Below are 24,176 nucleotides of genomic sequence, written 5' to 3' on the forward strand. Positions count from 1 at the left end.
AATATTGGCATGTCAATATTAATGTGCATATATCCAGTTAATGAACGGTCAACATTGAAAAATGCTTTCTGTTAATCAAAACGTGATTTACTTAAACTTAAAAAAAAATCGTCATTATTCATTGCCAACTGCATTGAAAAGATACCCCAAATTTGGTTTGTTTTGTAAAACATATTACTAAAAAGTGTGTTGTTCGTGAACACACTTCTGTGGTTAAAAAGTGTGGTGTAAAATACCCCAAAATCGTTCATATATTTGTGGTCGTTATTTTTTCTGCACTACATCCAAAGTGTTATAGCTTTAATACAATTGTCGATAAGCGTTAGATATGTGGAGTAATCCGCGCGATCTCTATACATAAGTGACAAGTTTCCTGTCGAGAGTCTTCCACCGGAAGTTCTCTAGTTTCCGACGCCTTTGAATGACGCATGGTAATAAACAGGCGTACATTCTGGTGGTGGTAGCATTGTGCAAACTTAGCTACTGGCTGCAGCGACAGGTGTAGGGCGGTTTTCCAAAGGTTATTGAGTAAGTAGTTTGTTCAGAATAACCACTTAAAATAAGTTGAAGTTAATTACCTTTTATGCGTTTTCTAGCTCACGTTTGCTGAACTTAGTGCCAAGCTAGCTCGCTGTAGAGAGTCTTCCACCGGAAGTTCTCTAGTTCCGACACCTTTGAATGAGGAATGGTAATAAACAGCCGTACATTGTGGTGGTGGTAGCATTGTGCAAACTTAGCTACTGGGTTCAGAGACAGGTGTAGGGCGTTTTTCCAAAGGTTATTGAGTAAGTAGTTTGTTCAGAATAACCACTTAAAATAAGCTGAAGTTAATTACCTTTTATTCGTTTTCTAGCTCAAGTGTGCTGAACTTAGTGCCAAGCTAGCTGGTATCGTTTGCTGTTTGACATCGTCAAGGTAGCGATTGTGAGTACATCAGAGGGACAGCACATGTTAGAGGTTTTGGAGATAAAGTCAGAGAGGCCAGACTGAGATGGTTTGGACATGTCCAGAGGAGAGATGGGGAATATATAGGTAGAAGGATGCTGAGTTTTGAACTGCCAGGCAGGAGGCCTAGAGGAAGACGAAAGAGGAGGTTTATGGATGGAGTGAAAGAGGACATGAAGGTAGTTGGTGTGAGAGAAGAGGATGCAGAAGACAGGGTTAGATGGAGGCAATCGATTCGCTGTGGCGACCCCTGAAGGGAAAAGAAGAAGACGACTACGTTTATGTCATGTTTATGAGAAATTTCTACATTTATATGTTGTTTTGTCAGATCCTTATTGATGTAGACATTTGTACTAATGATTTTAGATACACTGTGATTGGCTGGCGACCAATCCAGGGTGTACCCTGCCTGTCCCCGAAGTCAGCTGGGATAGGCTCCAGCTTATCCCCGCGACCCTAATGAGGAGAAGAGGCATAGAAAATGGATGAATTGACATACAAAATGATGGATGGATTTTAGATACATTATGAACTCGCATTAATTTAAACTCATGTGGTGCTATAACACTTTCATCTGCTTTTGACCATCTTTTATTCTACTAACTGCCGGCATGCAACAGAAAATGTCACACCTTTAGGATTGATTGCACTTTGTCCTACTCATTTCACACAGCGCCACCATGGTGTCCTACAAGCTGCTGAACCCAGATGATGAGCAGTTATCTGGTGAGGGCAACTGCCTTGTCGAAGAGCAGGTGTGTTAATAAGTTATTATAAAGTGCATTGCCTGTGCGCAAAACACGTCAATTGTACGACTTCGGGTGAAACCAAAGACACCAAAGCTCCCTGGGAGAGATATGAAGTCAATTGAGTATTCTGTTTTGTTTTTCAAGGAGACAGATAGAGCCTCTCTGCTTCCACAACGGCTGCCATGCTCCATAACTACAAGCCTCATAGTAACTGGCTGCCTGCTGCTGCTCCTCTGTGGAAGCTGGCTAGTTGGCACCCTGTTCTGGCTTCACCGCCCCTCCGCCCTGTTGCCGCACAAACCGCCATCGCCGTCCAAGGTGCAAAAAACAGCCTCCAGAGTGAATGACACTCTGGCCAACTCCCGTCTCCGTGAAACTTGCAGCCTAATCCCAGAGGTGTGGAGGTTTGACTGTTACCCGGAGAAGGGAGCAGTTGTTACAAGAGAGATGTGTGAGGCGAGGAATTGCTGCTTTATCCAGTCGTCCTCTTCTTCCCCTTCTGATGGTATCCCCTGGTGTTATTATTCCCTGGAATTCCCGTCCTACACGCTCAGATTAGTAAATGACACCGACTTGGGCCAGAAAGGTATGCTTGTAAAAGAGGTGAAGACTTATTACCCAGCAGACATCATGACTCTGGAGTTGGAAACCAGATACGAGTCGGACGCACGACTACGTGTCAGGGTGAGTGCAGTGCTCACACCACACCCCGCCTCTCATTTATGCTCCTCAAATGGTGGCTCTCACTCAAATAGACAAATCCTTATTTCATTTAACAGCCTTTAATTACCTTTACTATGACTGATACCATCCTGTGTCCCAGTACTGTAGATGTCTTTACCATATGTACTTTTTTTGTGTGTGTGTTTTTTTTTTTCAATGTCACATAGTCGCATGTCAAATGTTCATTAATATGTATTTCCCCTTTCTAAATAAATTTAATCTGAATGTAAACACCCACTATCTTCAGGGCAGAAAGCTAAGATTACAGTGGAGTTCAAAGACTTTGTAAATAATGTATTATATTTTGTAAGCAGAAACGGCATCTTTAAAACTTACGTCTACAGTGGAGACGTGGGGCTGCATGGTAGTTTACATGTTGGCCTTACAGTAAGGAGATTGGGGGTTTGAATCTGTTTGGGCATCTCTGTGCGGACTTTGCATGTCCTCCCCCTTGTGTGATTCTCCAGGTACTCTGGTTTCCTCCCAATTCCAATTAGTTTTATTGGAGACTGTCAGGTTCAAACTCCTGTGACACTTGTAAAGCACAACAATATTTCTTTTACTCGTGAGGAGAATGGAGGATGGTACCAGAGTTACAATCCCACACCGCTCTGAGTACGCTCCCCGAGCCCTCTCTTTTTATTCATTACGTGGTTCCCTAATTACATAAATGTTCAACCCTAAAGGGGAGAGGGGCTTTTATCGGCTGAGCACTGTGTCCTTGTTTGGGTATGTGTAAGTGTGTGACTGTGATTTTAACAGTACATGTGTGGTTAATCTATACTTGTAAAACGTATTGTTCATAACAGGATGTATCTTGTCAGGGGCCAGGCTGTCCTGCCTTGTGCTACTCAGTCCTATCTGCACCTCTGAGTCAACCAAGGCTGCTCTTTGTTCTCTTTCACTGGGCGTGTTCCTCTTTTCTGTGCACAAACTGCGTTCCAAATTATTATGCAAATGATGTTTTGTTTGATTTTCCAAAGTACGTGATGCAAATGATGATCAGCATAATTTTCAAGTCATTAGCTGTCAAATTTTATTTAAAATGTTATTGAACAAAACTCCTCATGAAAACAGTATTTAAAAAAAAAACTTAAAACGCACTGTTCCAAATTATTATGCACAACATAGTTTAAAGACGTTTTCTAGTTTGTAAAGAACTGAAAATAGTAATTTGTTGAATTTACAGCAATATAAGGTCATGTTTACTAAAATAAAAAGCTATTCCAATCCAATACATCTTAACAGGTCAAGTTACATGTTAACATAGGACCCCTTGTTTGATAGCAGCTTCACAATTCTTGCATCCATAGAACTTGTGAGTTTATGGAGAGTTTCTGCTTGAATGTCTTTGGAGGATGTCAGAACAGCCTCCCAGAGTTGCTGTTTGGATGTGAACTGCCTTCCACCCTCATAGATCTTTTGCTTGAGGATGCTCCAGAGATTCTCAATATGATTGAGGTCAGGGGAGGAGGGGGGCCACACCATGAGTTTCTCCCCTTTTATGCCCATAGCAGCCAATGAAGCAAAGGTATTCCTTGCAGCATGAGATGGTGCATTGTCGTGCATGAAGATGATTTTGTTACGGAAAGCACGATTCTTCCTTTTGTACCATGGAAGAAAGTGGTCAGTCAGAAACTCAACATACTTTGCAGAAGTCATTTTCACACCTTCAGGGACCCTAAAGGGGCCGACCAGATCTTTCCCTATGATTCCAGCCCAAAACATGACTCCACCACCTCCTTGCTGACGTCGCAGCCTTGTTGGGACATGGTGGCCATGCACCAACCATCCACTACTCCATCCATCTGGACCATTCAGGGTTGCACGGCACTCATCAGTGAACAAGACTGTTTGAAAATTGGTCTTCATGTATTTCTGGGCCCACTGCAGCCGTTTCTGCTTGTGAGCATTGTTTAGGGGTGGTCGAATAAAAGGTTTATGCAGAACTGCAACCCTCTGGAGGATCCGACACCTTGATGTTCGTGGGACTTCAGTGACACCAGCAGCTTCAAATACCTGTTTGCTGCTATGTAATGGCATTTTAGCAGCTGCTCTCTTAATCCGGCGTGTTTGTCTAGCAGAAACCTTCCTTATTTTGCCTTTATCTGCATGAACCCGTGTGTGCTCTGAATCAGCCACAAATCTCTTAATGGTACGATGATCACGCTTAAGTTTTCGTGAAATATCTAAGGTTTTCATACCTTGTCCAAGGCATTCAACTATTTCACGCTTTTCAGCAGCAGAGAGGTCCTTTTTCTTTCCCATATTGCTTGAAAATGGTGGTCTGCTTAATAATGTGGAACATTCTTCTTAAGTAGTTTTTCCTTTAATTGGGCTCACCTGGCCAACTACTTATCACAGAAGTATGTGATTGATTTCAGTGATCCACAGAGCCCTGAGACACAATACCATCCATGAGTTTAACGGAAAAACACAGGATTTAATTTTTATGATACTTAAATACAATTTGCATAATAATTTGGAACGCAGTGTACAGCAAACAAAGCAACCATTGCTATAGTATGTGTGATAACTTATGTACATTTTTCCAACATCTCCCTCCTGATTATCACACATATGTCCACTAATTTTGTCGTCTTGAACTTCTCCTTTGCCGTTTTTCACCTCGAGTCATTCTTACTAACCTATGTGTTGACACTCCGACGGGAGTCTATTTAGTCTCGTCATAGTCACCTTGATCCGGGAACAGATCAGGTAAGTACAGTCTGTCATCAGCATCTGTAAGCGATACATTATTGTCGCTGTCTATCGGATCCTCCTCATCTTGTTGCAGTAAGGCATACATTTGAGTGATGTCTCTGTTTAAGGGGTCAATGGCCCAACTGATCAATTTGGTTGCAGCACCTCGTGCTAATGGAATCACACAACTACAACAGAAAAACGGCAATATCAAGACGGTTGCAATGCTTAGACGCAGTGGCACGAAGAACGCTTTCCACCGTCCAAACGGGGAATTGACCAGGTCGTCCCACCATCATTGGTCCACGCCTATCATTTCATGCATGTGGGTATTCAGGACCTTCAGTCCTTGGATGACTTGGGTCAGGCTGCCATCAGCAGCGGTGTTATTAGGTATGAACGTGCAACACTGTTCACTGAACATTGCACACACATCACCCTCCTTGGTCAATAACATGTCCACTGCAAGGCGTTTTTTGGAAAGCCATGAGAGACGTGGTTCTGAGTTGGTCTGTCAGTGCTTCAAACCCACATTGGGTCCAGTTACCGAGTTTCTGCACTGTATAGAACACATAGTTGATGCGATTCACATTTGCATTAGACGTGATCCATGGTAGAATCGAAGCAAAACCTGCCTTTACTTTATCCGCCAATTTATACTCATCAGGGACGCCTCGTGGTTTGCCCACTGAGTCAATATAAGTTGGATCGCTGTCACTAAGCCAAGACTGGTTGGTATCTCTCTTAGTTCTACGAAGCTGGTTCCAAAACATGTAATCTCCCAGATCTTGTAGTTGCGCTACTGACATGGGGTAAGTGGAAATAAATGTCAGTAATCCTACTAGGGCACATATTCCTGATTAATTGTTAGGTAGAGTGTCAAGCAGTCTGTCCTTTCTGCACCACCACCAGATGTCCGCTCTCTGAACTGGTTTGAATGGTGTCGTTGTTATGATGGTGTTATTGCATTTGGTTGCATTTAGATTGCTCAATTGTTTTCCTGTGCCTGGTAGGCTGACACACGTAAAGTTTAAATCTGGAACATGTTTTGAAAAGAGTGGTTTGCGGGTTTCTGAAGGGACAATGGGAAATACTCTGTCCCACTGACTACAATTTTGTCCTACAGCTGTTTCTGTCATGACATGCTACAAACAATCTGGGTCTATGTATACATCTACCACTTGTAAGAGTGGTCTGGATCCCATACACACTACACAATCTTCTTTGTGGGATAAATTAGCTGCGTGTTCTACCATTAACAACCAGTTCATTTGAGTAATACCTGTAGTAGCTTTAAAGCAGTTGTCTGTGTTTTTCAAAATGGCTACCCTAACTCTCACATGTTGAGTATAATTGCTCAATATTGGCTTATCATCTTCATTCATAGTTTGATTTTTGCATTAAATAATGGGGAAGTATGGGTCTGGTCCCATGGAATATGCCCACAAAAGGAAACCCCAACATGATGTAGTAAGAATATTTCCCAGTGGTTTGTCATGAGGGTTTAGTCTGGCACGAACGTTATACTCAAATGGGTCCCTTTATTTTGCAGTAAGACCTTTTTATTGGCTCTTTCTGGCTCAGTTCACCCAATGAGTTAAACCCTACTTTGTCATATCATGATGAGACTTGGTATATCGGTAAATCCTGAGATACCGCCATTGTTGAGATCGGACCAGTAGTTGCTGAGTAAATGCAAATTGAAATTCGGTGGCCATGTCCATTTTTCGCGAAAAAGTGGAAAATATGAAGTTGCCATATCTCAGAAACCGTTCATCCGGTGAAGCTGAAATTTGAGATTTTTGCTTTTTGGGTATGGTTTACCTATATATCAAGTTTCGTTGCAATTGGAAGATATGAGTGTTCAAATTGCAATTTTATTGGGTGAATTGAGCCAGACCGACCCGATTGTGAAAATGTTTTGCCTCTACTATAGTCCCTGGAGGCCAATAGTCACCTTCTTGGGTGGTTACCAATGTCCTTCTTCCCTAGGAAGATGTGACTAGGAAGACTTTGTGTTGTCTTCGTCTCCTGTCGGTATCCCGTCAGCCGTCAGACCCCAGTCGTGGATCTGAGAGGCAGTCCCTGAACGGGTCTTATTGCCGTGGCCATGGTCTTCCTGTCAGCTCCCCAACTGGACTCGAAGGACCAAGTCAATGTCATCATCTCTGTACGGACTTTGCATGTCTTCCCCTTGTGTGTTTTCTCCAGGTACTCTGGTTTCCTCCCAACCCCAATTAGTTTTATTGGAGACCTAAATTGGAGACCTTAAATTATCCATAGTTGTGAGTGTGAATGGGGATTTGTGTGCATGTGGCCATGGTGGGTGTACCACGCCTCTCCCGGGAAGTCAGCTGAGATAGGCTCTATCTCTGATGTGGCATCTGGAAAACTAAAGTTTACAGTGACATTCAAAAAGGTCAATAATGGCACCTGCCATGTGTCATCCTCCATGAACCAGGAAGAAGTCTGTGAAAGTGCCATCTGTAAAGCTGAAGTTTGATTTACTACAGTACACATACTGTTTGCAGGAGTACACTATCTACTTGTACAGTACTGTATATTGTTCTAAAAATGCACATGTACAAATAAAGGCCTTACCCTGAAAAGAGAGCTTGTGCTCTCTGAAGTTCAGTAAGGAACCAAACATGATTTCCCACTGGAAGAGGAAATTAGTATGTAGTCCAGTTGTCCCTCGCTACATTACTCCCTCACTCTATTGCAGTTTTTCAAAAATTAATGATTGCTGTTTTGTCGTTGACTATGGCCTATTAGTAAAAAAATATTGAAAGACAAGTTATATCTAGTATTCTGGTCACTAGATTGAGTAATGTTACATTGATGAGACATGACCTTATATCACATTACCTTCACACTGCATTAAGTCAACCATGGCATGTCTGACATGGCATGTCCACCCATTCCGTGTGGAAGTGGTAAAATTTTAGCTTCTTACTTTGTTGTCCTTCCCCACTCCATTTGAAACACTTTAAATTTAGAGTAAGTAAATTGGAGAGGTTAACTAGCTTGGTAGCTTGCTATGCTAACGGCAGCCTTCTCCTATGTCTCTGCAGTGATCCCATAGCCTGCGCAGTGTGGTGTAAACAAAGGATAATAGGAGTGTAAATGTGACTATTGTTATTTGATGTCTACTGGGCTCTAATACATTAAAAACTTTTTAGAAAGTCAAAACAGGTTTTCTTTCCTGTAACTACAAAAATACTCCGTTTATTAATATTGAATCCTACTTTGCGGAAATTCACTTATTGCGGTCGGTTCTGGGACAAATTAACTATAAACGCTATAAACGAAAGATGACTAGATCATAAACAGTTGGAGGACGCCAGGTGGAATAGGTTGTGGTCTTCCACAGCCATTCATTTCTGGACTCATCGAAAACAAGTTTTGGCAGTGGATGACATTCAGGAGCAAAGTACAGTTAGTAATCTCTGTTGTGGTTGTTATTGATCCCTAAACTAGATTACAGACCCTTCAAGTTCACGCTATGAAGTTCCCATCTCTGTTCCCACCGTCACCAAGAAGGCAGAAGGCCCTGCCTACACCGTGGAGCTGTCTAAGGAGCCGTTTGGCCTCATCGTGAAGAGGAGCTCTACCGGCACCGTGCTGTAAGTTGCACTTTGGATTAGGCACTACAGTCAAAGGTACAGCATATGTTGTCCTATCTTTACTTACTGTCACGTTCACACACTGTCCGACTGTCAGCCTGAACACCACAGTGGCTCCTCTCCTCTACGCCGATCAGTTCCTGCAGTTCTCCACCTCTTTGCCCAGTAACTTCATCTACGGGCTTGGGGAACACCTCTCATCCTTCCTGCATGACGTCCAGTGGAACACACTTACGATGTGGGCCAGAGATGTGCCCCCCATGGTGGTTTTGTCCTCTGTACAACAGGGATTTGTGCACCTCTTCGGTAATGCCTTCTAATATGTTCTTTCTTAACAATTAGGAAAAAACTAACCTGTATGGAGCCCACCCCTTTTACCTGGCAATGGAGGAGGACGGAAATGCACATGGCTTCTTCCTTCTGAACAGCAATGCAATGGGTCAGTCTGTTAGTCCAAATCTTCCTCTTTGGGTTTGGCTTGTTGCTTTCATATTTCCAAGTGTTTTGGAGGAAATTAACAAAACATGGCACTCAGTGTAGTGAAGACCTTAGACAAAACATATTGTACAAATATATAAGTGTCTACCTGTATATTACATTTTATTTAAATTTAACATTAAATTTCATGCATTATTTTCTGACACGTCATCGAAAACTTTGAAAAATGAAGTAAAATTGAGCTTTACAGATACCATGTATGATCTGCAGGCCTTGTCGTGTAAAAATGCCCAGGGGCACAAGCTGTTATTATTTAAAAAAAAAAAATGTTTGCAACTTATTTCAAGATTGCAATAAAACAGGATGTTATATTCCTTAAGTCCACGACAGTTTATCATCTTAAAATTGGCCCCATAACTCCTTTGTTTGCTAACTTTCCCAACCTGTGAGACAATTTTTCTCCCCAGTGGTCTCAAGGGTTGTGTGTGATTTGACTTTATGTAAAGCTCTGACTCCCTTGGTGGGAATCTTTGGCACCACCTGCCAGTTTGTATGCATTGAGACCCTTAATATTAGAGGGCACTACTTTTTAAGACTTTCCGAGAGAAAATATTATTACTGTATATTTTGTTCAAAATGTTTTTTCCCCTAATTTTCTCAGATGTCATTCTGCAACCCGCTCCGGCCCTCACTTGGCGTACAATTGGCGGCATCCTCGACTTTTATGTCTTTCTGGGTCCTGATCCTGGATCTGTGGTGGAACAATATCTGGATGTCATAGGTGACTGTGCTCACACTAAATAGAAAGTCTCCTCTAAGGTCGAACATAATCCCTTCCACGGGTTCCATTGCAAAGATTAACTGATTTATTATTTCGTCTTCGGATGTCTTCATTCTTATCTTAGGTCGTCCAGCGATGCCGATCTATTGGGCATTGGGTTACCATCTGTGTCGCTGGGGTTTTAACTCAAGCGAATCCACTTGGGAGGTGGTCAAGCGCATGAGGAATTATGGGGTACCTCAGGTAGAGTAGAATCTGCATGTTGTGTATATTTAAAGTGTTTTTTTGACTTTTCAAATAGTTTTTCCTGTTTCTGCGTGTACTTTTTCCAAGGACGTCATGTGGAACGACATTGACTACATGGACAGGATTCTGGACTTCACTTTGGACCCGGTTAACTTTGCGACGTTGCCCGACATGGTGAAGGACCTGCACGCTCATGGCCAACGCTATGTGTTGATCTTGGTGAGCGTAGCAGGCCGCTTGTGTTCATGTGTGCTATTTCTGCTGGAGTGGAGTTCTGATGGTTGGCTTGGTCACCATGCAGGATGCCGGTATCAGCAGCATTCAGCCTGAAGGATCCTACTTGCCCTACGATGAAGGACTCAAGAGAGGAGTTTTTATCAAAGACACTGAAGGAAAGACACTGATTGGCAAGGTGAGATGTCTGATCTCCTGCTTGAGGTTCTTTTCTCAGATTTGAAAAACTAATGAAAACCTTACTCGTTTCCTTTCTTACAGGTGTGGCCGGGTCTGACTGCATATCCTGATTTCTCTGATAATGTGACCCATGAATGGTGGTACGAAAACCTTAAGAAGTTTCATGAGCAAGTACCTTTTGATGGACTATGGATCGTAAGTAACTCTAACTTAAAAAAAAATAAAATAAAAATGTTCACTACAGTGAACCTCAAAAGTTGTTCCATGACACTGACAGTGTTTTAAGTAACATTTGAACATATCCACCTCTTTAATTAAGTCAATATGTTGAGGCAGTGACCCAGCATTTTTGTGTGACAATGTAAACAATTTGCTGGTCAAACTCCCATTAGTTATTTGTCATTGCAGTTAATCAACAACAAACCATAGTTACAAAGTCATATTTGCCAACAAAAGGGATGTAAATCATCACATCACCCTGACAGTTGTGCAAGTGCACTTAATGGTGCCTTCAGTGAGTGTATCCTTGATTTTTTTTGTGTCATTTTATTTAAGGACATGAACGAACCATCAAATTTCGTAGATGGTTCCACTAATGGCTGCCCATCAAACAATCTGGAGAACCCGCCGTACACACCAGGTGGGAGACATTGAGCTGGAAGCATCACACCAGCAAGCATAACCCACCATGGTGTCATCTATTTTGTACACTTGTTTTAGGTGTGCTGGGAGGTTTGTTGAGAGCTAAAACTATATGCGCATCAGCGCTGCAGAAACAGTCAATACACTACAACCTCCACAGCCTGTATGGACTCATGGAAGGAAAAGCCTCTGCAAGGTTAGGACTATTTTGCATACAAGCAAAAAGGAATAAAACAGATTGGTTGCATCTTCTTGCTCTCTGTTTCCATCTCCAGTGCCTTGAGGAGGATCTTGGCCAAGAGACCTTTTGTAATCTCTCGTTCCACCTTCCCTAGCCAGGGCATGTACACTGGTCACTGGCTGGGAGACAACAACAGCCAGTGGAAGGACTTGTCTTCCTCCATATCTGGTCAGATCACATTAAACGCTAAGCATGCACCGATCGATCGGCTTCGGTTTGCTTAATTTTGTGTAATCTTACATATGAAACCAATCTTATCTACCTCCGCAAAGGTCTGAAAGTCAGCCACTGTCTCCTTCTGCTCTGCCAGACTGACAGCTAGCAATTGAGTTAAGGCTAAAGCTAGCAGGCTCAAAGAGCCAGGGGAGAGGCCCACTGTTAGCGCTTGTGAACAGTGAAAAGAGCAAAGCTACTGGAACTAAGGATCTCTGGATGCTCGCTGATGTCGTGTAAGTTTGGGGTAAATAGTGTAAAGGACAGAGCTATGGCTGCAAAGGCACTTTTGTCTCTTTAACAGACAAGACCTTTTCAACACACTTCTGGCCTTCAAAATAAGAGCGCTATGTATAATATCCTGTTTACTAGTGGCAACAAAATAAGGGTGTTAAGGGTGTAAAAAAAAATAGCTTGGACTACTATGAGGAAATTATGGAGTTCATGGCAATGGATGACCAGCCATTTTCGGTTGCTGCTCACTTTAAGTACGAGGCTCAAATCAGGTATGCACTACAGTATTACCTGTGCACGTTTTGTTTTTTAAAATGTGAAAAATAAAAGCCTAAAAGAACTGAATTTTGTAGTTTCGACAGCAATTTTCTAAACTTTTATTTATATTTGAGAGCGAGGAATCAACATTCTCTTGTTATATTGCCCATCATCTTAATGCATCTTTTCACTCTTTTGTCTACGTCCCTTTAGGTATATTGACTTTTAACCTACTGGGCATCCCTTTGGTCGGAGCTGACATCTGTGGCTTCAACGAGGAGCCTCAGGAGGAGTTGTGCATCCGTTGGACACAGTTGGGCGTTTTCTATCCCTTTTCTCGCAACCACAACACCAAATACATGCAGGTTAGATGTGTTACTGATACTCTTGCTCGCTAAGCAATGTTCTGACAGAGCTGTTTAGCACAAGAGACCCGCCCCACCCCACCCCCAGCTGTGTTTTCGACTTTGAATTGCGGCTAGACAGTTACCGTAAATGCTGTAATTATAGCCAGAGCCTTTTATTTACCTAAACTGCAAAAAGGAAGCAGGTTGGGGAAAGTGTGTTATTTCCTAAATCCGGAAAAAGTAATTACAGTAATATATAACAATGTAATTATATATACTTTTATAATGATTTTGAGTGCATGAGAGAGTCAAGACAACTGGACTCTTGTTGGTTGAAGACGTTTTACCTTTTATCCAAAAAGCTTTGACGTTCAAATTCTGGATAGAGAAGACCGGTTTGAAGGGGTGTGAAAGAAGCCATTTTGAGTGTGGCATCAGCTGACTAGCTATAGCAACATTTTAAAATGCATGCGGGGTAGATAAAGCTGCTGGATGCTGACCACTCATGTTCCTTCAAATGCAGCTACTGCCATTTTGGGATACAATCAGGAGGTTGCCTATACAGTGTTTCCCACGATAGTCCAATCTATTTGGGGTGTGTGTGTGTTTTTTGTTTTTTTTTAATGTCACAAACTAGACTGAGCCGTCTGAGTGCTTTTAGATGGGGGAGAGGCCCACAGCAGCAACTGCTACTCGTTGAGAAGAGCGACATGTGCTTTCATGTCAGTCTCTCCAAAAGTCTCCAGTAAGAGAAGAACAAGCTAGATTTGTCTCTGGTCATTTTTTGAAAAGGAAACATATTGAGAGGTTTAGTGGGATGATACCTGGGTGTCAGATCTTCACTGCAGGTGAGATTTACAATGAGAAGACTACGCACAAATGTTTGTCATATGGTTTTCTAGATCTGAATATTTTCTTGTGTACGTACATTCTGATGTATTAGAGTACACAATGTTTTGGGATGGAATCCACGCATGGTTTTATAAATGAGGCACCATGTGATTGTAGGAAAGTTCAAACAATCTGTTTCTGTCTACAGGCGCAGGACCCAACAGCATTCAGTCCGCTGGCCCGCAACGCCATGAAGCGGGCTCTGCTGTTGCGCTATTCTCTCTTCCCGTTTCTCTACACTCTGTTTCATCACGCACATGCACAGGGACACACTGTTGCACGGCCGCTGATGTTTGAGTAAGTGAAACGCACCAAGATTTGTCTGTATTTCTGTCCAGACACAGGCCAGCATAGAACATGCATTGTTTGGGTATTAAAACACCACAAAGTTGGCTCACTTGCGCCCTCAGAAGGTAGAAAGAGATGTCCTCAGTAATTTCTTGCAGTTTAAATTTTGAGAATTTTCAGGTGTTGTACTGTACTGTATTAACTCATTCGGTAGCAAAGATGTTTTTTGTTTGTTTGTTTTTAACCCGAACGCTCACTCCCAAAGACGGATTTATGTCTTTTATGTTTTTTTTGTTTTTTTTTTTGTGAGAAGCAAAAAGAGGTCATGCGCAAGTGCACAATACACTCCTGATCAAAATCTTAAGACCAGTTGAAAAATTGGTAGAATTTGCATTTTGCACATTTGGATCTTAATGAGGTTTTAAGTAGAGGTACAATATGCAAAAACAAGAAGGGGGAGTGAGACAAAAAGCACTTTGAAAAAGTAATTTATTGAAAACAACAATTAGACTGAAAGAGGCTGTTTATCAACTGATCAAAAGTTTAAGACCATCGCTCAAAAAATAACAAAAAACTCTCCAAACCAGAACAAAAAATGTTCTCAGTAGGACTCAGTAATGAGTAGCTCCACCGTTCTTGTTAATCACTTCAAAAATTGGTTTGGGCATGCTTGATACAAGTGTTTCCAGGAGGCTATTGGGAACATTGCTCCAAGTGGTGAAGATGGCTTCACCAAGGGCATCAACTGTCTGGAACTGATGGCCATTTTTATAAACTTTCCTTGCCATCCATCCCCAAATGTTCTCCATGGGATTTAAATCAGGAGAACATGCAGGATGGTCCAAAAGAGTGATATTATTCTCCCTGAAGAAGTCCTTGGTCAAGCGACTATTGTGAACTGCAGCGTTGTCCTGTTGAAAAAGCCAGCTGTTACCACACAGACGAGGGCCCTCAGTCATGAGGGATGCCCGCTGCAACATCTGCATGTAAGCTGCCGCCGTTCGACGACCCCGCACCTCCTGAAGCTCCGGTGTTCCACTGAATGGAAAAAGCACCCCAGACCATGATGGACCCCCCTCCACTGTGCCGAGTAGAAAACATCTCAGGTGGGATCTCCTTGTCATGTCAGTAATGTTGGAAACCATCTGGACCGTCAAGGTTACATTTTTTTTCTCATCAGAGAATAGAAGTTTTTTCCACCTTTCAATGTCCCATGTTTGATGCTCCCTGGCAAAGTCTAAACGGGCAGTTTTGTGGCTTTGAAGGAGACGAGGTCTTTGAATTCGTTTTTTGTTTTTTAAACCCTTTTCCATCAGATGCAGTTGGATGGTTATTGCGCTGCGTCGGCACCAGTAAGGGCCATAATGCTCAGGATCTTTCAAAAAACTTAGAATGACTGTCTTACTGCACCCAACCTCAGCAGCAATGGCACGCTGCGAGAGGCCTTGCTTATGCAGCTCGACAATCCGCCCATGTTCAAAAAGAGAAACCTTCTTAGCTTTAGCCATCAAGAGTGTATGACCGTGTGAATGCCTGACAGAAAATGGCAAATTTGAGCAGATTTTGCCTTTTATAGCCTGTGGTCTCAAACTTTTGATCAGCTGATAAATAGCCTATTTCAGTTTAATTGTTGTTTTCAATAAATTACTTTTTCAAAATGCTTTTTGTCTCACTCATCCTTCTTGTTTTGCATATTGTAGCTCTACTTAAAACCTCATTAAGATCCAAATGTGCAAAATGCTAATTCTAGCAATTCTGACTGGTCTTAAAATTTTGATCAGGAGTGTAAAACAGGTCACGTTTCATGCAGTTTTAAGCCATTAAAAACGGCCACAAGGTGGCAGAAGTGCATTTGATAAGCGGCACTGATCTTTTCCATCTATTCATGCACTTGACAGCAAAGAGGAAGTGAGAGAGCGTGGAGGAGTGTAGCATTCAGAAGGTTACGCATTGTAGGGAAATTTTAACACATGCACACGTGCGCGCGCACACACAGTTTAGTTCCAAATGTGAAAATTGTAAATAGTTCATGGTGTTATATTTATTTAATAAATAAATTATTTTGATGTAAAACAACCCATTTTGTGTTATGTTGTGGTGCTGTTTAGATATTTGAGCTGTTACAAAAGCAAAACATTTGCGTCAAAGTGAAAGTTATGTTTGAAATGTATCTTCTCACAAAAAGCTTTTTTTTTTTTTTTTTTTTTTTTTTCCCATTCAAGCCAGTTTTATGAAGCTAACGCGCCCAGGGGTTGAAAACGAGCACGTAGTGTTTGGAGGCGAGAGAAGAGGAAGACCATACACACATGCAAATGTCAATACGTAGATGCTGGCAAAATTGAGTTCATTTTAATTTATCGTGTGATTAATTTATTATCACAAGACTGTTCTTCTGAATGATAAATCTTGTGACGTAATGATATATAGTTTTATTGTTCTTACAAACCAAAATAAGAGTCAACTTTATTTTTGACAAGGACAAGAGGACTTCCTCTTAAGAAATTGTTATAAAGCCTTCAAAGCCACTCCAGTGTGCATTATATACAGTAGATCAGAAGGGTGCCAAAGAATAGTCACTACACTACTCAATTAGTTGTTGGCCCTTATGACAATGAAAATTGTCTCAACAGATTCCCAAAGGATATAAAAACCTACGGGATTGAAAAGCAGTTCCTGTGGGGGAGGAGTTTGCTGGTTACACCAGTGTTAGAGCCTGGAGTAGACTTTGTGGAGGGATACTTCCCTGAGGGTCTGTGGTATGACTACTACACGGTAAGACACTCACACTGCCCCAAAGCTAATCTGGAAAGAATTTTCACGGCTGCGTCTTCTCAGGGCGACTCTATAAACAGCACGGGTGAAGAACTAAGACTCTCTGCTCCTCTGGACAAGATCAACCTGCATTTGAGGGAAGGATCTGTCGTTCCAATGCAGGTTAGTCACAATTTACAATGTTGATGGAGTCTTTTGTAGTTATGGAGGACTTTTGTTAACGTTTCCGTTCCTGTGCACAGACACCCAACCTGACCTTGTGGGTAAGCAGCGGCCAGCCTCTTCATCTGGTCACTGCACTCTCCGACAATGGCACCGCCTGTGGCGATCTGTTCTGGGATGACGGTGAGAGCCTCGACACTTTTGAGACCGACCAGTATGCTTACATCATCTTCAGTGTGGCACAGGTATGCACGTTTTGTCCTTTTCCAACATTTGAGCCTATCCCAATAAAGTGTACACTCCTAAATAACTTCATTACAAAGCACAATACCATAAGACCCAATACGGGCGCATTAATAAGTTGTGGATGGTATAGAGCAAAAATAGCGAACTGTGGAAATATTTAGAAAATGACAATACTGATGGAGAACGACATGTGTGGCAACACAACGGCTCAGGAGAGAACAATCCCCCACCAAATTGGTGAATGGGGAGATTGTAAGAAACACGACTTATTGTCAGGTGGCATCAGATGTGGCTTGTCACTCTGCCAGAAGGGACAGGGGGACAGAAAAGGAACGTGACAATACAGATATAAACAATACATGCATCCTAACCTTCAATTTAGTGGTCGAATAGGTTTTGTGGCTCCAAATGTGTTTTGATTTGGTGGAAAATGGCTGATCATTGCTGAAGGTAGGTATTGTATAACACGGCAGCAACAGAACCTTTGTTTTAATAAAGGTATGGGGCAAACTGCTCAGCCAGCAATAATAGCACTGTGTTCATTGTAAACAACATTACAGTCTAACATGCATGACTTTCACACCAACAGCTAACTAGCGCATTTTTAAAGCGCATATAGAGATAGCTGCTGGATGCTGCCACTCATTATACTTCAGATGCAGGCTACTGCTTTTTATGGAGTTAATAAATTGTTTTGTTAATGTTTTTTGACCCGGTGCTAATTAGAGACCCCGGGGGTTATTTGCTTGTGTAGACCATGCACCCAGAAACTCTAAGAGACTGTGTTAATGACAAAGATGCCTTAATTGGAGCATTTATTCCAATAACACCTTTGAATAAAGCTGATGGCTTCATCTCTCAACTGGTTTTGTAGCAAACAATGACCTCGCAAGTGGTCCACAACCACGTGGAGGCCACTTACATCACCGTGGAGTCGGCGTCCTTCTACGGCGTGAAGCAGAAGCCGAGCAGGGTGCTGGTCAATGCCCGAGACGCAGCCTTCACTTACAGAAGCAACCAGGTGAGGCAGGAGGAGACGCTTTGAATTCCAAATAGAGATTCCAGTTCCTTTCGAAATTCAGTGGAAATGCTGACAGATGCTGGTTTGGACACTGGAAACTCTGAGAAACAATATGAATGTAATGTACCGTAATTTCCGGTGTATAAACTGATACGTTTTTGTCAGGCTTTGAACCTGGCGGCTTGTACAGTGATGACAATTTATGGCTAAAAACTACATTTCCCACGATGCTTAGTGCAGCTTCAGGAAGTAGTCACGTGGACGAGTGAAGTGGAAGGTAATATAACGTTTTGAAGTCTTATGCAGCGATCGTGTTTTGATCTGACACATCTTCAGGTGTAAGCTTGATTAAGTGTAGAATTACTAGCTTTTGTTTGGACTTCTCGGACCGCCAGCTGGTCCACTATCCCCAACGGGTTTTGATAACGAGATATAGCTCGATCTAAATGGCTAGTTTGCCTTGAGACAAAAGTGACTCAGAGCGAACGATAGAGAGAGAGAGAGAGAGAGAGCGAGACTGTGGAAGCGTGTGACGAAGGAATTATGAGGCTGTTCAATTGTGATGCTGAAGAAGACCACTCTGGTGGTGTTAGTTCCCTGGAGGAGGAAGAGTGCGATGAATGACTTTTCTGGTAGACTACTGTCTAACTAGACATGTAACACTCGGAGTTCGGCGCTGTTTGTGGGAAAAAAGCATTAATTTAATCAAAACTTTAAAAAGTCTTTGTGTACAACACCTGCGGCTTATAGACGTTGCGGCCTCTATATATACAAATATTTTTTCTCTTTAAATTTAGTGGGTGCAGCTAATATACCGGTGCGCTCTATAGTATGTCAAATTAATCTGTTAAGGATCAAACTCTTGCCATCATGAAACCTTCATGAACAGTAAAGTTTCAATAAACATTTTAGCAAAGAAAAAGCAAAATGCACTAGTGGAGTATTCTTCAGATGCTCCTTAAGCTAATGTCTCACAGGAGGTGTGGTTGAGGCTAGCCTGATGCCGTTTTTCTAGAAAAAATTGTCTAACTTTTAAGGGCACTATGTCACAGTTGGTGTGTGCTCTAATAGTGATGAAAGTTGGGAGACCCCTGCATGAGAGGATAAAAATGCTTACTGAAATACAAGATGCAGATGAACAAAATAGTTTATTTTTGTTGTTTTCATGCAACTTTGGCGCAGTTCTTGTTCTGGCACAAGCTTATTCAGTTTGCTTGGGTTGAAATAAGCTATGAAAATAAATGTTAGAAAAAAGAGTAGCTCTCGGCCATTTTGATTTTGTAAAAGAAATTCTCAGAAGTAAACAGAATAGGGAATGATTAGATTTGATTAGGTGATCGGTAAGTGGCTCACGTTGATGCCATTGTTCTGTCGGATTTGGCTTATTTGCGATAAGAATGACATGACTGTACATGACTACGTGTGTTCACCAGAGTATGACAACTCTTATGTCAGTTCTGATGCTAAAGATATGCATGTCTTTCAAATATGATACAAATATGATAAAAGGTTGACTTGACTTGATATGTGACATAACTATGACATGCATGATATGACGCTAGCTGGTTGTACAGAGTAAATATTGGTAAATTTAGTAGATTGATGACAAGATACTACTAACGTTTGTAACGAAAAGACCAGAGAGACCGCTGCTTTGTAACAGCTATTGCTTCAAGAAACGACCATGGTTAGTCTGAGTAGTAATTTGATGCAATTCCTTTTTGATTCAAAGGTTATCAACCTGACCTTCAAGCTCCTGTAAGTAATTGAGGTGTGGAAATAAAACTCAAGAAAATCTACAGGATCTTCTCAGCCCTTTCAAGTGCAGGCTGGCTATGTCCAAAAGAACTTGACAGCCATCATTTCCACATGTGTTTCGGTTCTGATAAGTGTTTGGATTAAGACAATAGCTCACCCATTCTGAACAGGCCGAGCATTTTCATTTTGAGTTTAAATGTTTTGAAAAATGGTAATTAGCTCTTGTTAAAATGCCCCCTGTCTTGTCTTTGCAGGTTCTCACGGTGGCAGATCTCGGCCTGAAACTCAGTCAGAACTTAACTATCAGCTGGATGTGATCACTGCAGTGCTGTTTGTTGAACAGTCAGTACACGTAAGCGTAATGGATGTGCAATGCCACTCTTAGCAGCAAACAACATCCCAAAATAGAATATTTTATATTTTTATTTTAAGTGCTTTTAGTGGTTAGATTAAGAATGGTTTCTCTGTCTGTCTGGAAGTTCTCAGAAATGATTGAAAAAGAGAGATACACCAAAGTACCTTCTATTTCCTTCACTATTGTTTTTGTGCGTGTTCCTTGCCAAAGAGATCGTTGCTTATTTTGGATGAAAAACGTTTTGGTCAGAATGCACACATTGATAACCTTGTCATCAAGGTCAGAAGTTGCAGTGTGAATCACAGATCTTAGGTTATATTGTTAAAGTCTTTGTAGGATTTGGCACTCGCTAGAAAGGCATTGCGCGTGTGCGTGTGTGTGCGAGCGCACACGCACGCATAAATGCATGGCAGTTTACCACTTACAATTGCTGGCTTGCACAAGTCTCCACACGGTTTGAGCCAAACCATATATTCCAGAAAGTCCTTCCCTGCATAAAAATGTGATGTGCATTGTGCAATAAGCAGGAGACAGATATGATGTGATGTGTAATGCTGCTACTATTGCACTGACTTCTCAGACGGACACTGGTGCATTGTGATTTTTCCTTTGCATTTTGTTGTACAGACATTAATTTAAATTTGATGCTTGATTTGATTTGATTTCATGCTTGTGTAGTGTCCCGCAGCTCTCAATTAGCAATAAAGTTTGTTTTTAAAATAATTGAGTCATCTAAAATTTACTGAGTTGCTATTTATACTTGCACTTCCGAGCGCTGACCAATGGAGGGCAGCATAACACCATTACTACTTAAACGTAATATGGCGTCACTAAAGAATAATAATATAATAACTAAAGAGGCAAGCCTGTTTTAATTTAGCATCTGCCATAGCTCCCTTTTCATATTAGTTATACATATTACTATACAGTGGAACCTTGGTTAGTGTCATTAATTCATTCCAGAACATCTGACTGAAACGGATGCTAACCGAATCAATTTTTCCAATAAGAAATTATATAAATCTCGTTAATCTGTGCACTTGTGGGCATCCTTATGTTCAAACATGGTGTTTGTTATGGACAAACTTTGGAGATAAATTAATATTAAGGTTAGTTTGCCTTCACTGAAGATGCGATTCTTGACGGCTTTCCCCAAAGTCACGATGTGGCACAAGCAATAGCGTTTCTCATCAAGTGTGAGATAGTGTCACCCAAAATGGAGCCAAAGAAATTTGCAAGCACAAGCATTTTGATAAAGAAGGTGAGAATACTATTGAATTCAAGAAATGACTCATGACAAAACAGAAAAGTGGTGTCTCGCTACCACATTGTGTCTTTGGGAACAGGAGTCTTCAACGAAGGTAAAAGTAACCGTAAATGCTCATTTAGCCTTTTCATTTGTAATTTGTATGCATTTAGAATTTTTCATGCTTTTAAGACTAATTATAAAACTATAAAAATGTGTTAACATTTTTGAGTCAACCACTGATGACATAGACATAACTTCCAGTTCCAGTTGCCTTTTTGTTAGCTAGCTAAAGGGACGTTCTCTGATTGGGGGGGGGGGGGGGGGGTGTTTAGAATGCAGATGGACTAGAGCAGTATATTAATAAACGCCACACGCCATATTGTACACTAACCGGAGAATGCACACAAACCAAGGCAAAATTGTGGTGGACATTTTTTACGTCAACAGGGGTTTATGCTAACCGACGTTTCACTGTACTTGCAAAACACTTGTGAGGTACACCAATCAATGCACAGTCAATCAAGACCAAATACAAAAGCTGTGTCACAAATTTATCCCACCATTACAGCCACACAAGACAAAGTTAGAAATAAGGATTGCTTTTACATGCTAATGATCTGTAGAAACTGGACCATGTTTGAGGCCTTCACCCGGCCAAAGCCCCTCATCAAAGTCAACCACTGATGATAAAGCCCCGTGCTGGAAAGCTGAAGCGCCTCGTTCACATGCTAACTGATTCCAGATGGCACATAAATCACTCATTCATTGGTTACGGGGCAGACAGAAGAGAACAGCGGGGGTCTGTCAAAAGCATTCTGCTCTTCTGACAAGGGCATTTCCTGTCTGGATTTGGGAGGATTAGGTGGGGGGCGGGGTTGCACATAGAATGACCATAATGTAGTGATTTATATAAAACTCTTGCTGCCCACCAGACATGAGACACTTTGGGGGTCATAGAAAAAGCTAAAAACAGACTTGCTTCTTTTGTTCCTCCACTCCACCCCCCACAGTCCTGCTAAACGTGGCGCTTTTGTGGTCTTTACACAAGCACAACAAGGCGAAACCACATGTGCATATTTTCCCTCCTTGTGTTGAGTTCATGAGCGGGAGGACATTTTTGAGTAATCTTTGGTCCCCAATGAAGATTTATTTTTTATTTTTTTATTTGTTTTTTTTCTTCACCCACAATGAAGATTTATGTGATAAGTGATATGAAACTACTTGGGCCTTGTGGGAAGTTGCACGACGTTAGGCGTGAATCAAATTTAGGTACACTTTTTAAATAGAAAATGTGTTGTTTAGACTGTTTTGTTACATGACAATGAAAGGATAAACAAAATGGGTCTTAAGGTGGAAAAACAACTGTTCATGCTGCAACTTGTCCAACTGGCAGAGTTTGGTGTTTTTCTTTGTATTCATTCATTCCTTCATTTTCTATGCTGCTTAATCCTCATTAGGGCCCGGGGGTACGCTGTAGCCTATCCCAGCTGACTTTGGCCAAGAGGCGGGGTTCACCCTGGACTGGTCGACAATTACAGGGCATACATCGCAGGGTTTTTCTTTGTAATATAACAAAATAATGGATAATGATCATTTCTCACAGAGAGCACCTTTTTGAACAGCGCAATGGTTCCCGAACTTTTAACAGTCGTGTACCCCAGGTATCCCCTACTCCTTTTTCATCCATTCATTCATTTTCTATGCCCCTTAATCCTCACTAGGGTCGCGTGGGTATGCTGGAGCCTATCCCAGCTGACTTTGGGTGAATGGTGGGGTACATCCTGGACTGGTCGCCAGCCAATCGCAGGGCACATATAGACAAACAACCATTCACAATCACATTCATACCTATGGACAATCTAGAGTTTCCAATTAATCTAATCTTTGCGGCACCCCCACTCCTGCACACTTAAAAAGAATAAACCTTTTTATCTAATTAACATGAAATGTTGAACACAGAGCATTGAACAGCTTCATGCGCTGTCTCCTTTCTGCGGTGTTCGCCTGGCACCGTGAAGCGTTCAGTCGCACTCGTAATTGTGAGTGTGGGGTGCTTTATTGTTTTTTATTTTTATTCACGTACTCCCTACCACAATTGGCGTACCCCTGGGGGTACATGTAGCCCACTTTGGGAACCTAGGGAATAGTGTTTTTGCAGTAGGTCTTTCAAAACAGCCAAGCGCTCCTGTCCTTTAGATGATCTTTTGACTAATATTTTTGTTGGTCTTAAAAACAGCAGAGGGCTGCTGATACACAGGATCCTTTTGTTTTGTTTTGTTTTGTCGGAAGAGCGCTCCTGTCACATAGAAGATCTTTGACCAGCGTTTTTTTATTTATTTATTTTTTTTCAGTAAGTCCTTAAAAACAGCAGAACGCCGGTGTCGTATAGATGATCTTTGACTATTTTTTTCTGTAGGTCTTACAAACAGCATAGCATCATTTGAGTGTTAATTTTCTTTTTTGGCGGGCAGGTCCTTTATAACAGCACAGAGCTCCTGTCATAGAATAGAATAGAAATCTGCAATGTAAGGGGTGGGGGGTACAGTAGGTATTGTAGATGGCTAATACCCAGTGTGCCCCTCCCTGCTTTATCACAGCCGCATGAGGAAGTTGCAAGTGTGCAGGTGTGCACATGTGTTTGTGTGCAAGTGTCAGGTGACTGACAAACACACCCAGCAGACAGGTCAGGACAGGCTGACTGTGCACAGGCAGCAACCACACCCGGTTACAGTAACTGGTTCCTTATTAGACCTGAAATAATGAGAAAACATTACATAACTCTTCAGTTGACAGTGCACGTATACCTAATGTTGTGGCCCATGTGTGTGTTTAGACACATTCTGTTTACTAAGTGTTTCTTAAATGAGTTACACA

General features: G+C 41.7%; 1 protein-coding gene across 3 annotated transcripts; it reads left to right on the forward strand.

Annotated features, from left to right (window-relative positions):
* Positions 1-411: 411 nt before the first annotated feature.
* Positions 412-20,750, forward strand: gaa2 (alpha glucosidase 2). Of its 3 annotated transcripts, XM_054779957.1 has the most exons (21): positions 412-528; positions 1,619-1,700; positions 1,839-2,378; positions 8,601-8,746; positions 8,844-9,009; positions 9,089-9,185; positions 9,846-9,965; positions 10,090-10,208; positions 10,299-10,430; positions 10,513-10,623; positions 10,707-10,820; positions 11,181-11,265; positions 11,346-11,463; positions 11,543-11,676; positions 12,427-12,578; positions 13,600-13,748; positions 16,370-16,511; positions 16,575-16,673; positions 16,754-16,918; positions 17,794-17,940; positions 19,953-20,750. In XM_054779957.1, the coding sequence occupies exons 2-21, from the start codon at positions 1,626-1,628 to the stop codon at positions 20,013-20,015; spliced, it is 2,874 nt and encodes a 957-aa protein (XP_054635932.1). In that variant the 5' UTR covers positions 412-528; positions 1,619-1,625; the 3' UTR covers positions 20,016-20,750. The 3 variants fall into 3 exon arrangements, with proteins under 3 accessions (XP_054635932.1, XP_054635930.1, XP_054635931.1); XM_054779955.1 differs by having other exon boundaries at positions 16,370-16,673; XM_054779956.1 differs by lacking the exon at positions 412-528 and adding an exon at positions 685-785 and having other exon boundaries at positions 16,370-16,673.
* Positions 20,751-24,176: the final 3,426 nt, after the last annotated feature.

Source organism: Dunckerocampus dactyliophorus, chromosome 6 (assembly GCF_027744805.1).
Source record: "Dunckerocampus dactyliophorus isolate RoL2022-P2 chromosome 6, RoL_Ddac_1.1, whole genome shotgun sequence".
Lineage (NCBI taxonomy): Eukaryota > Metazoa > Chordata > Actinopteri > Syngnathiformes > Syngnathidae > Dunckerocampus > Dunckerocampus dactyliophorus.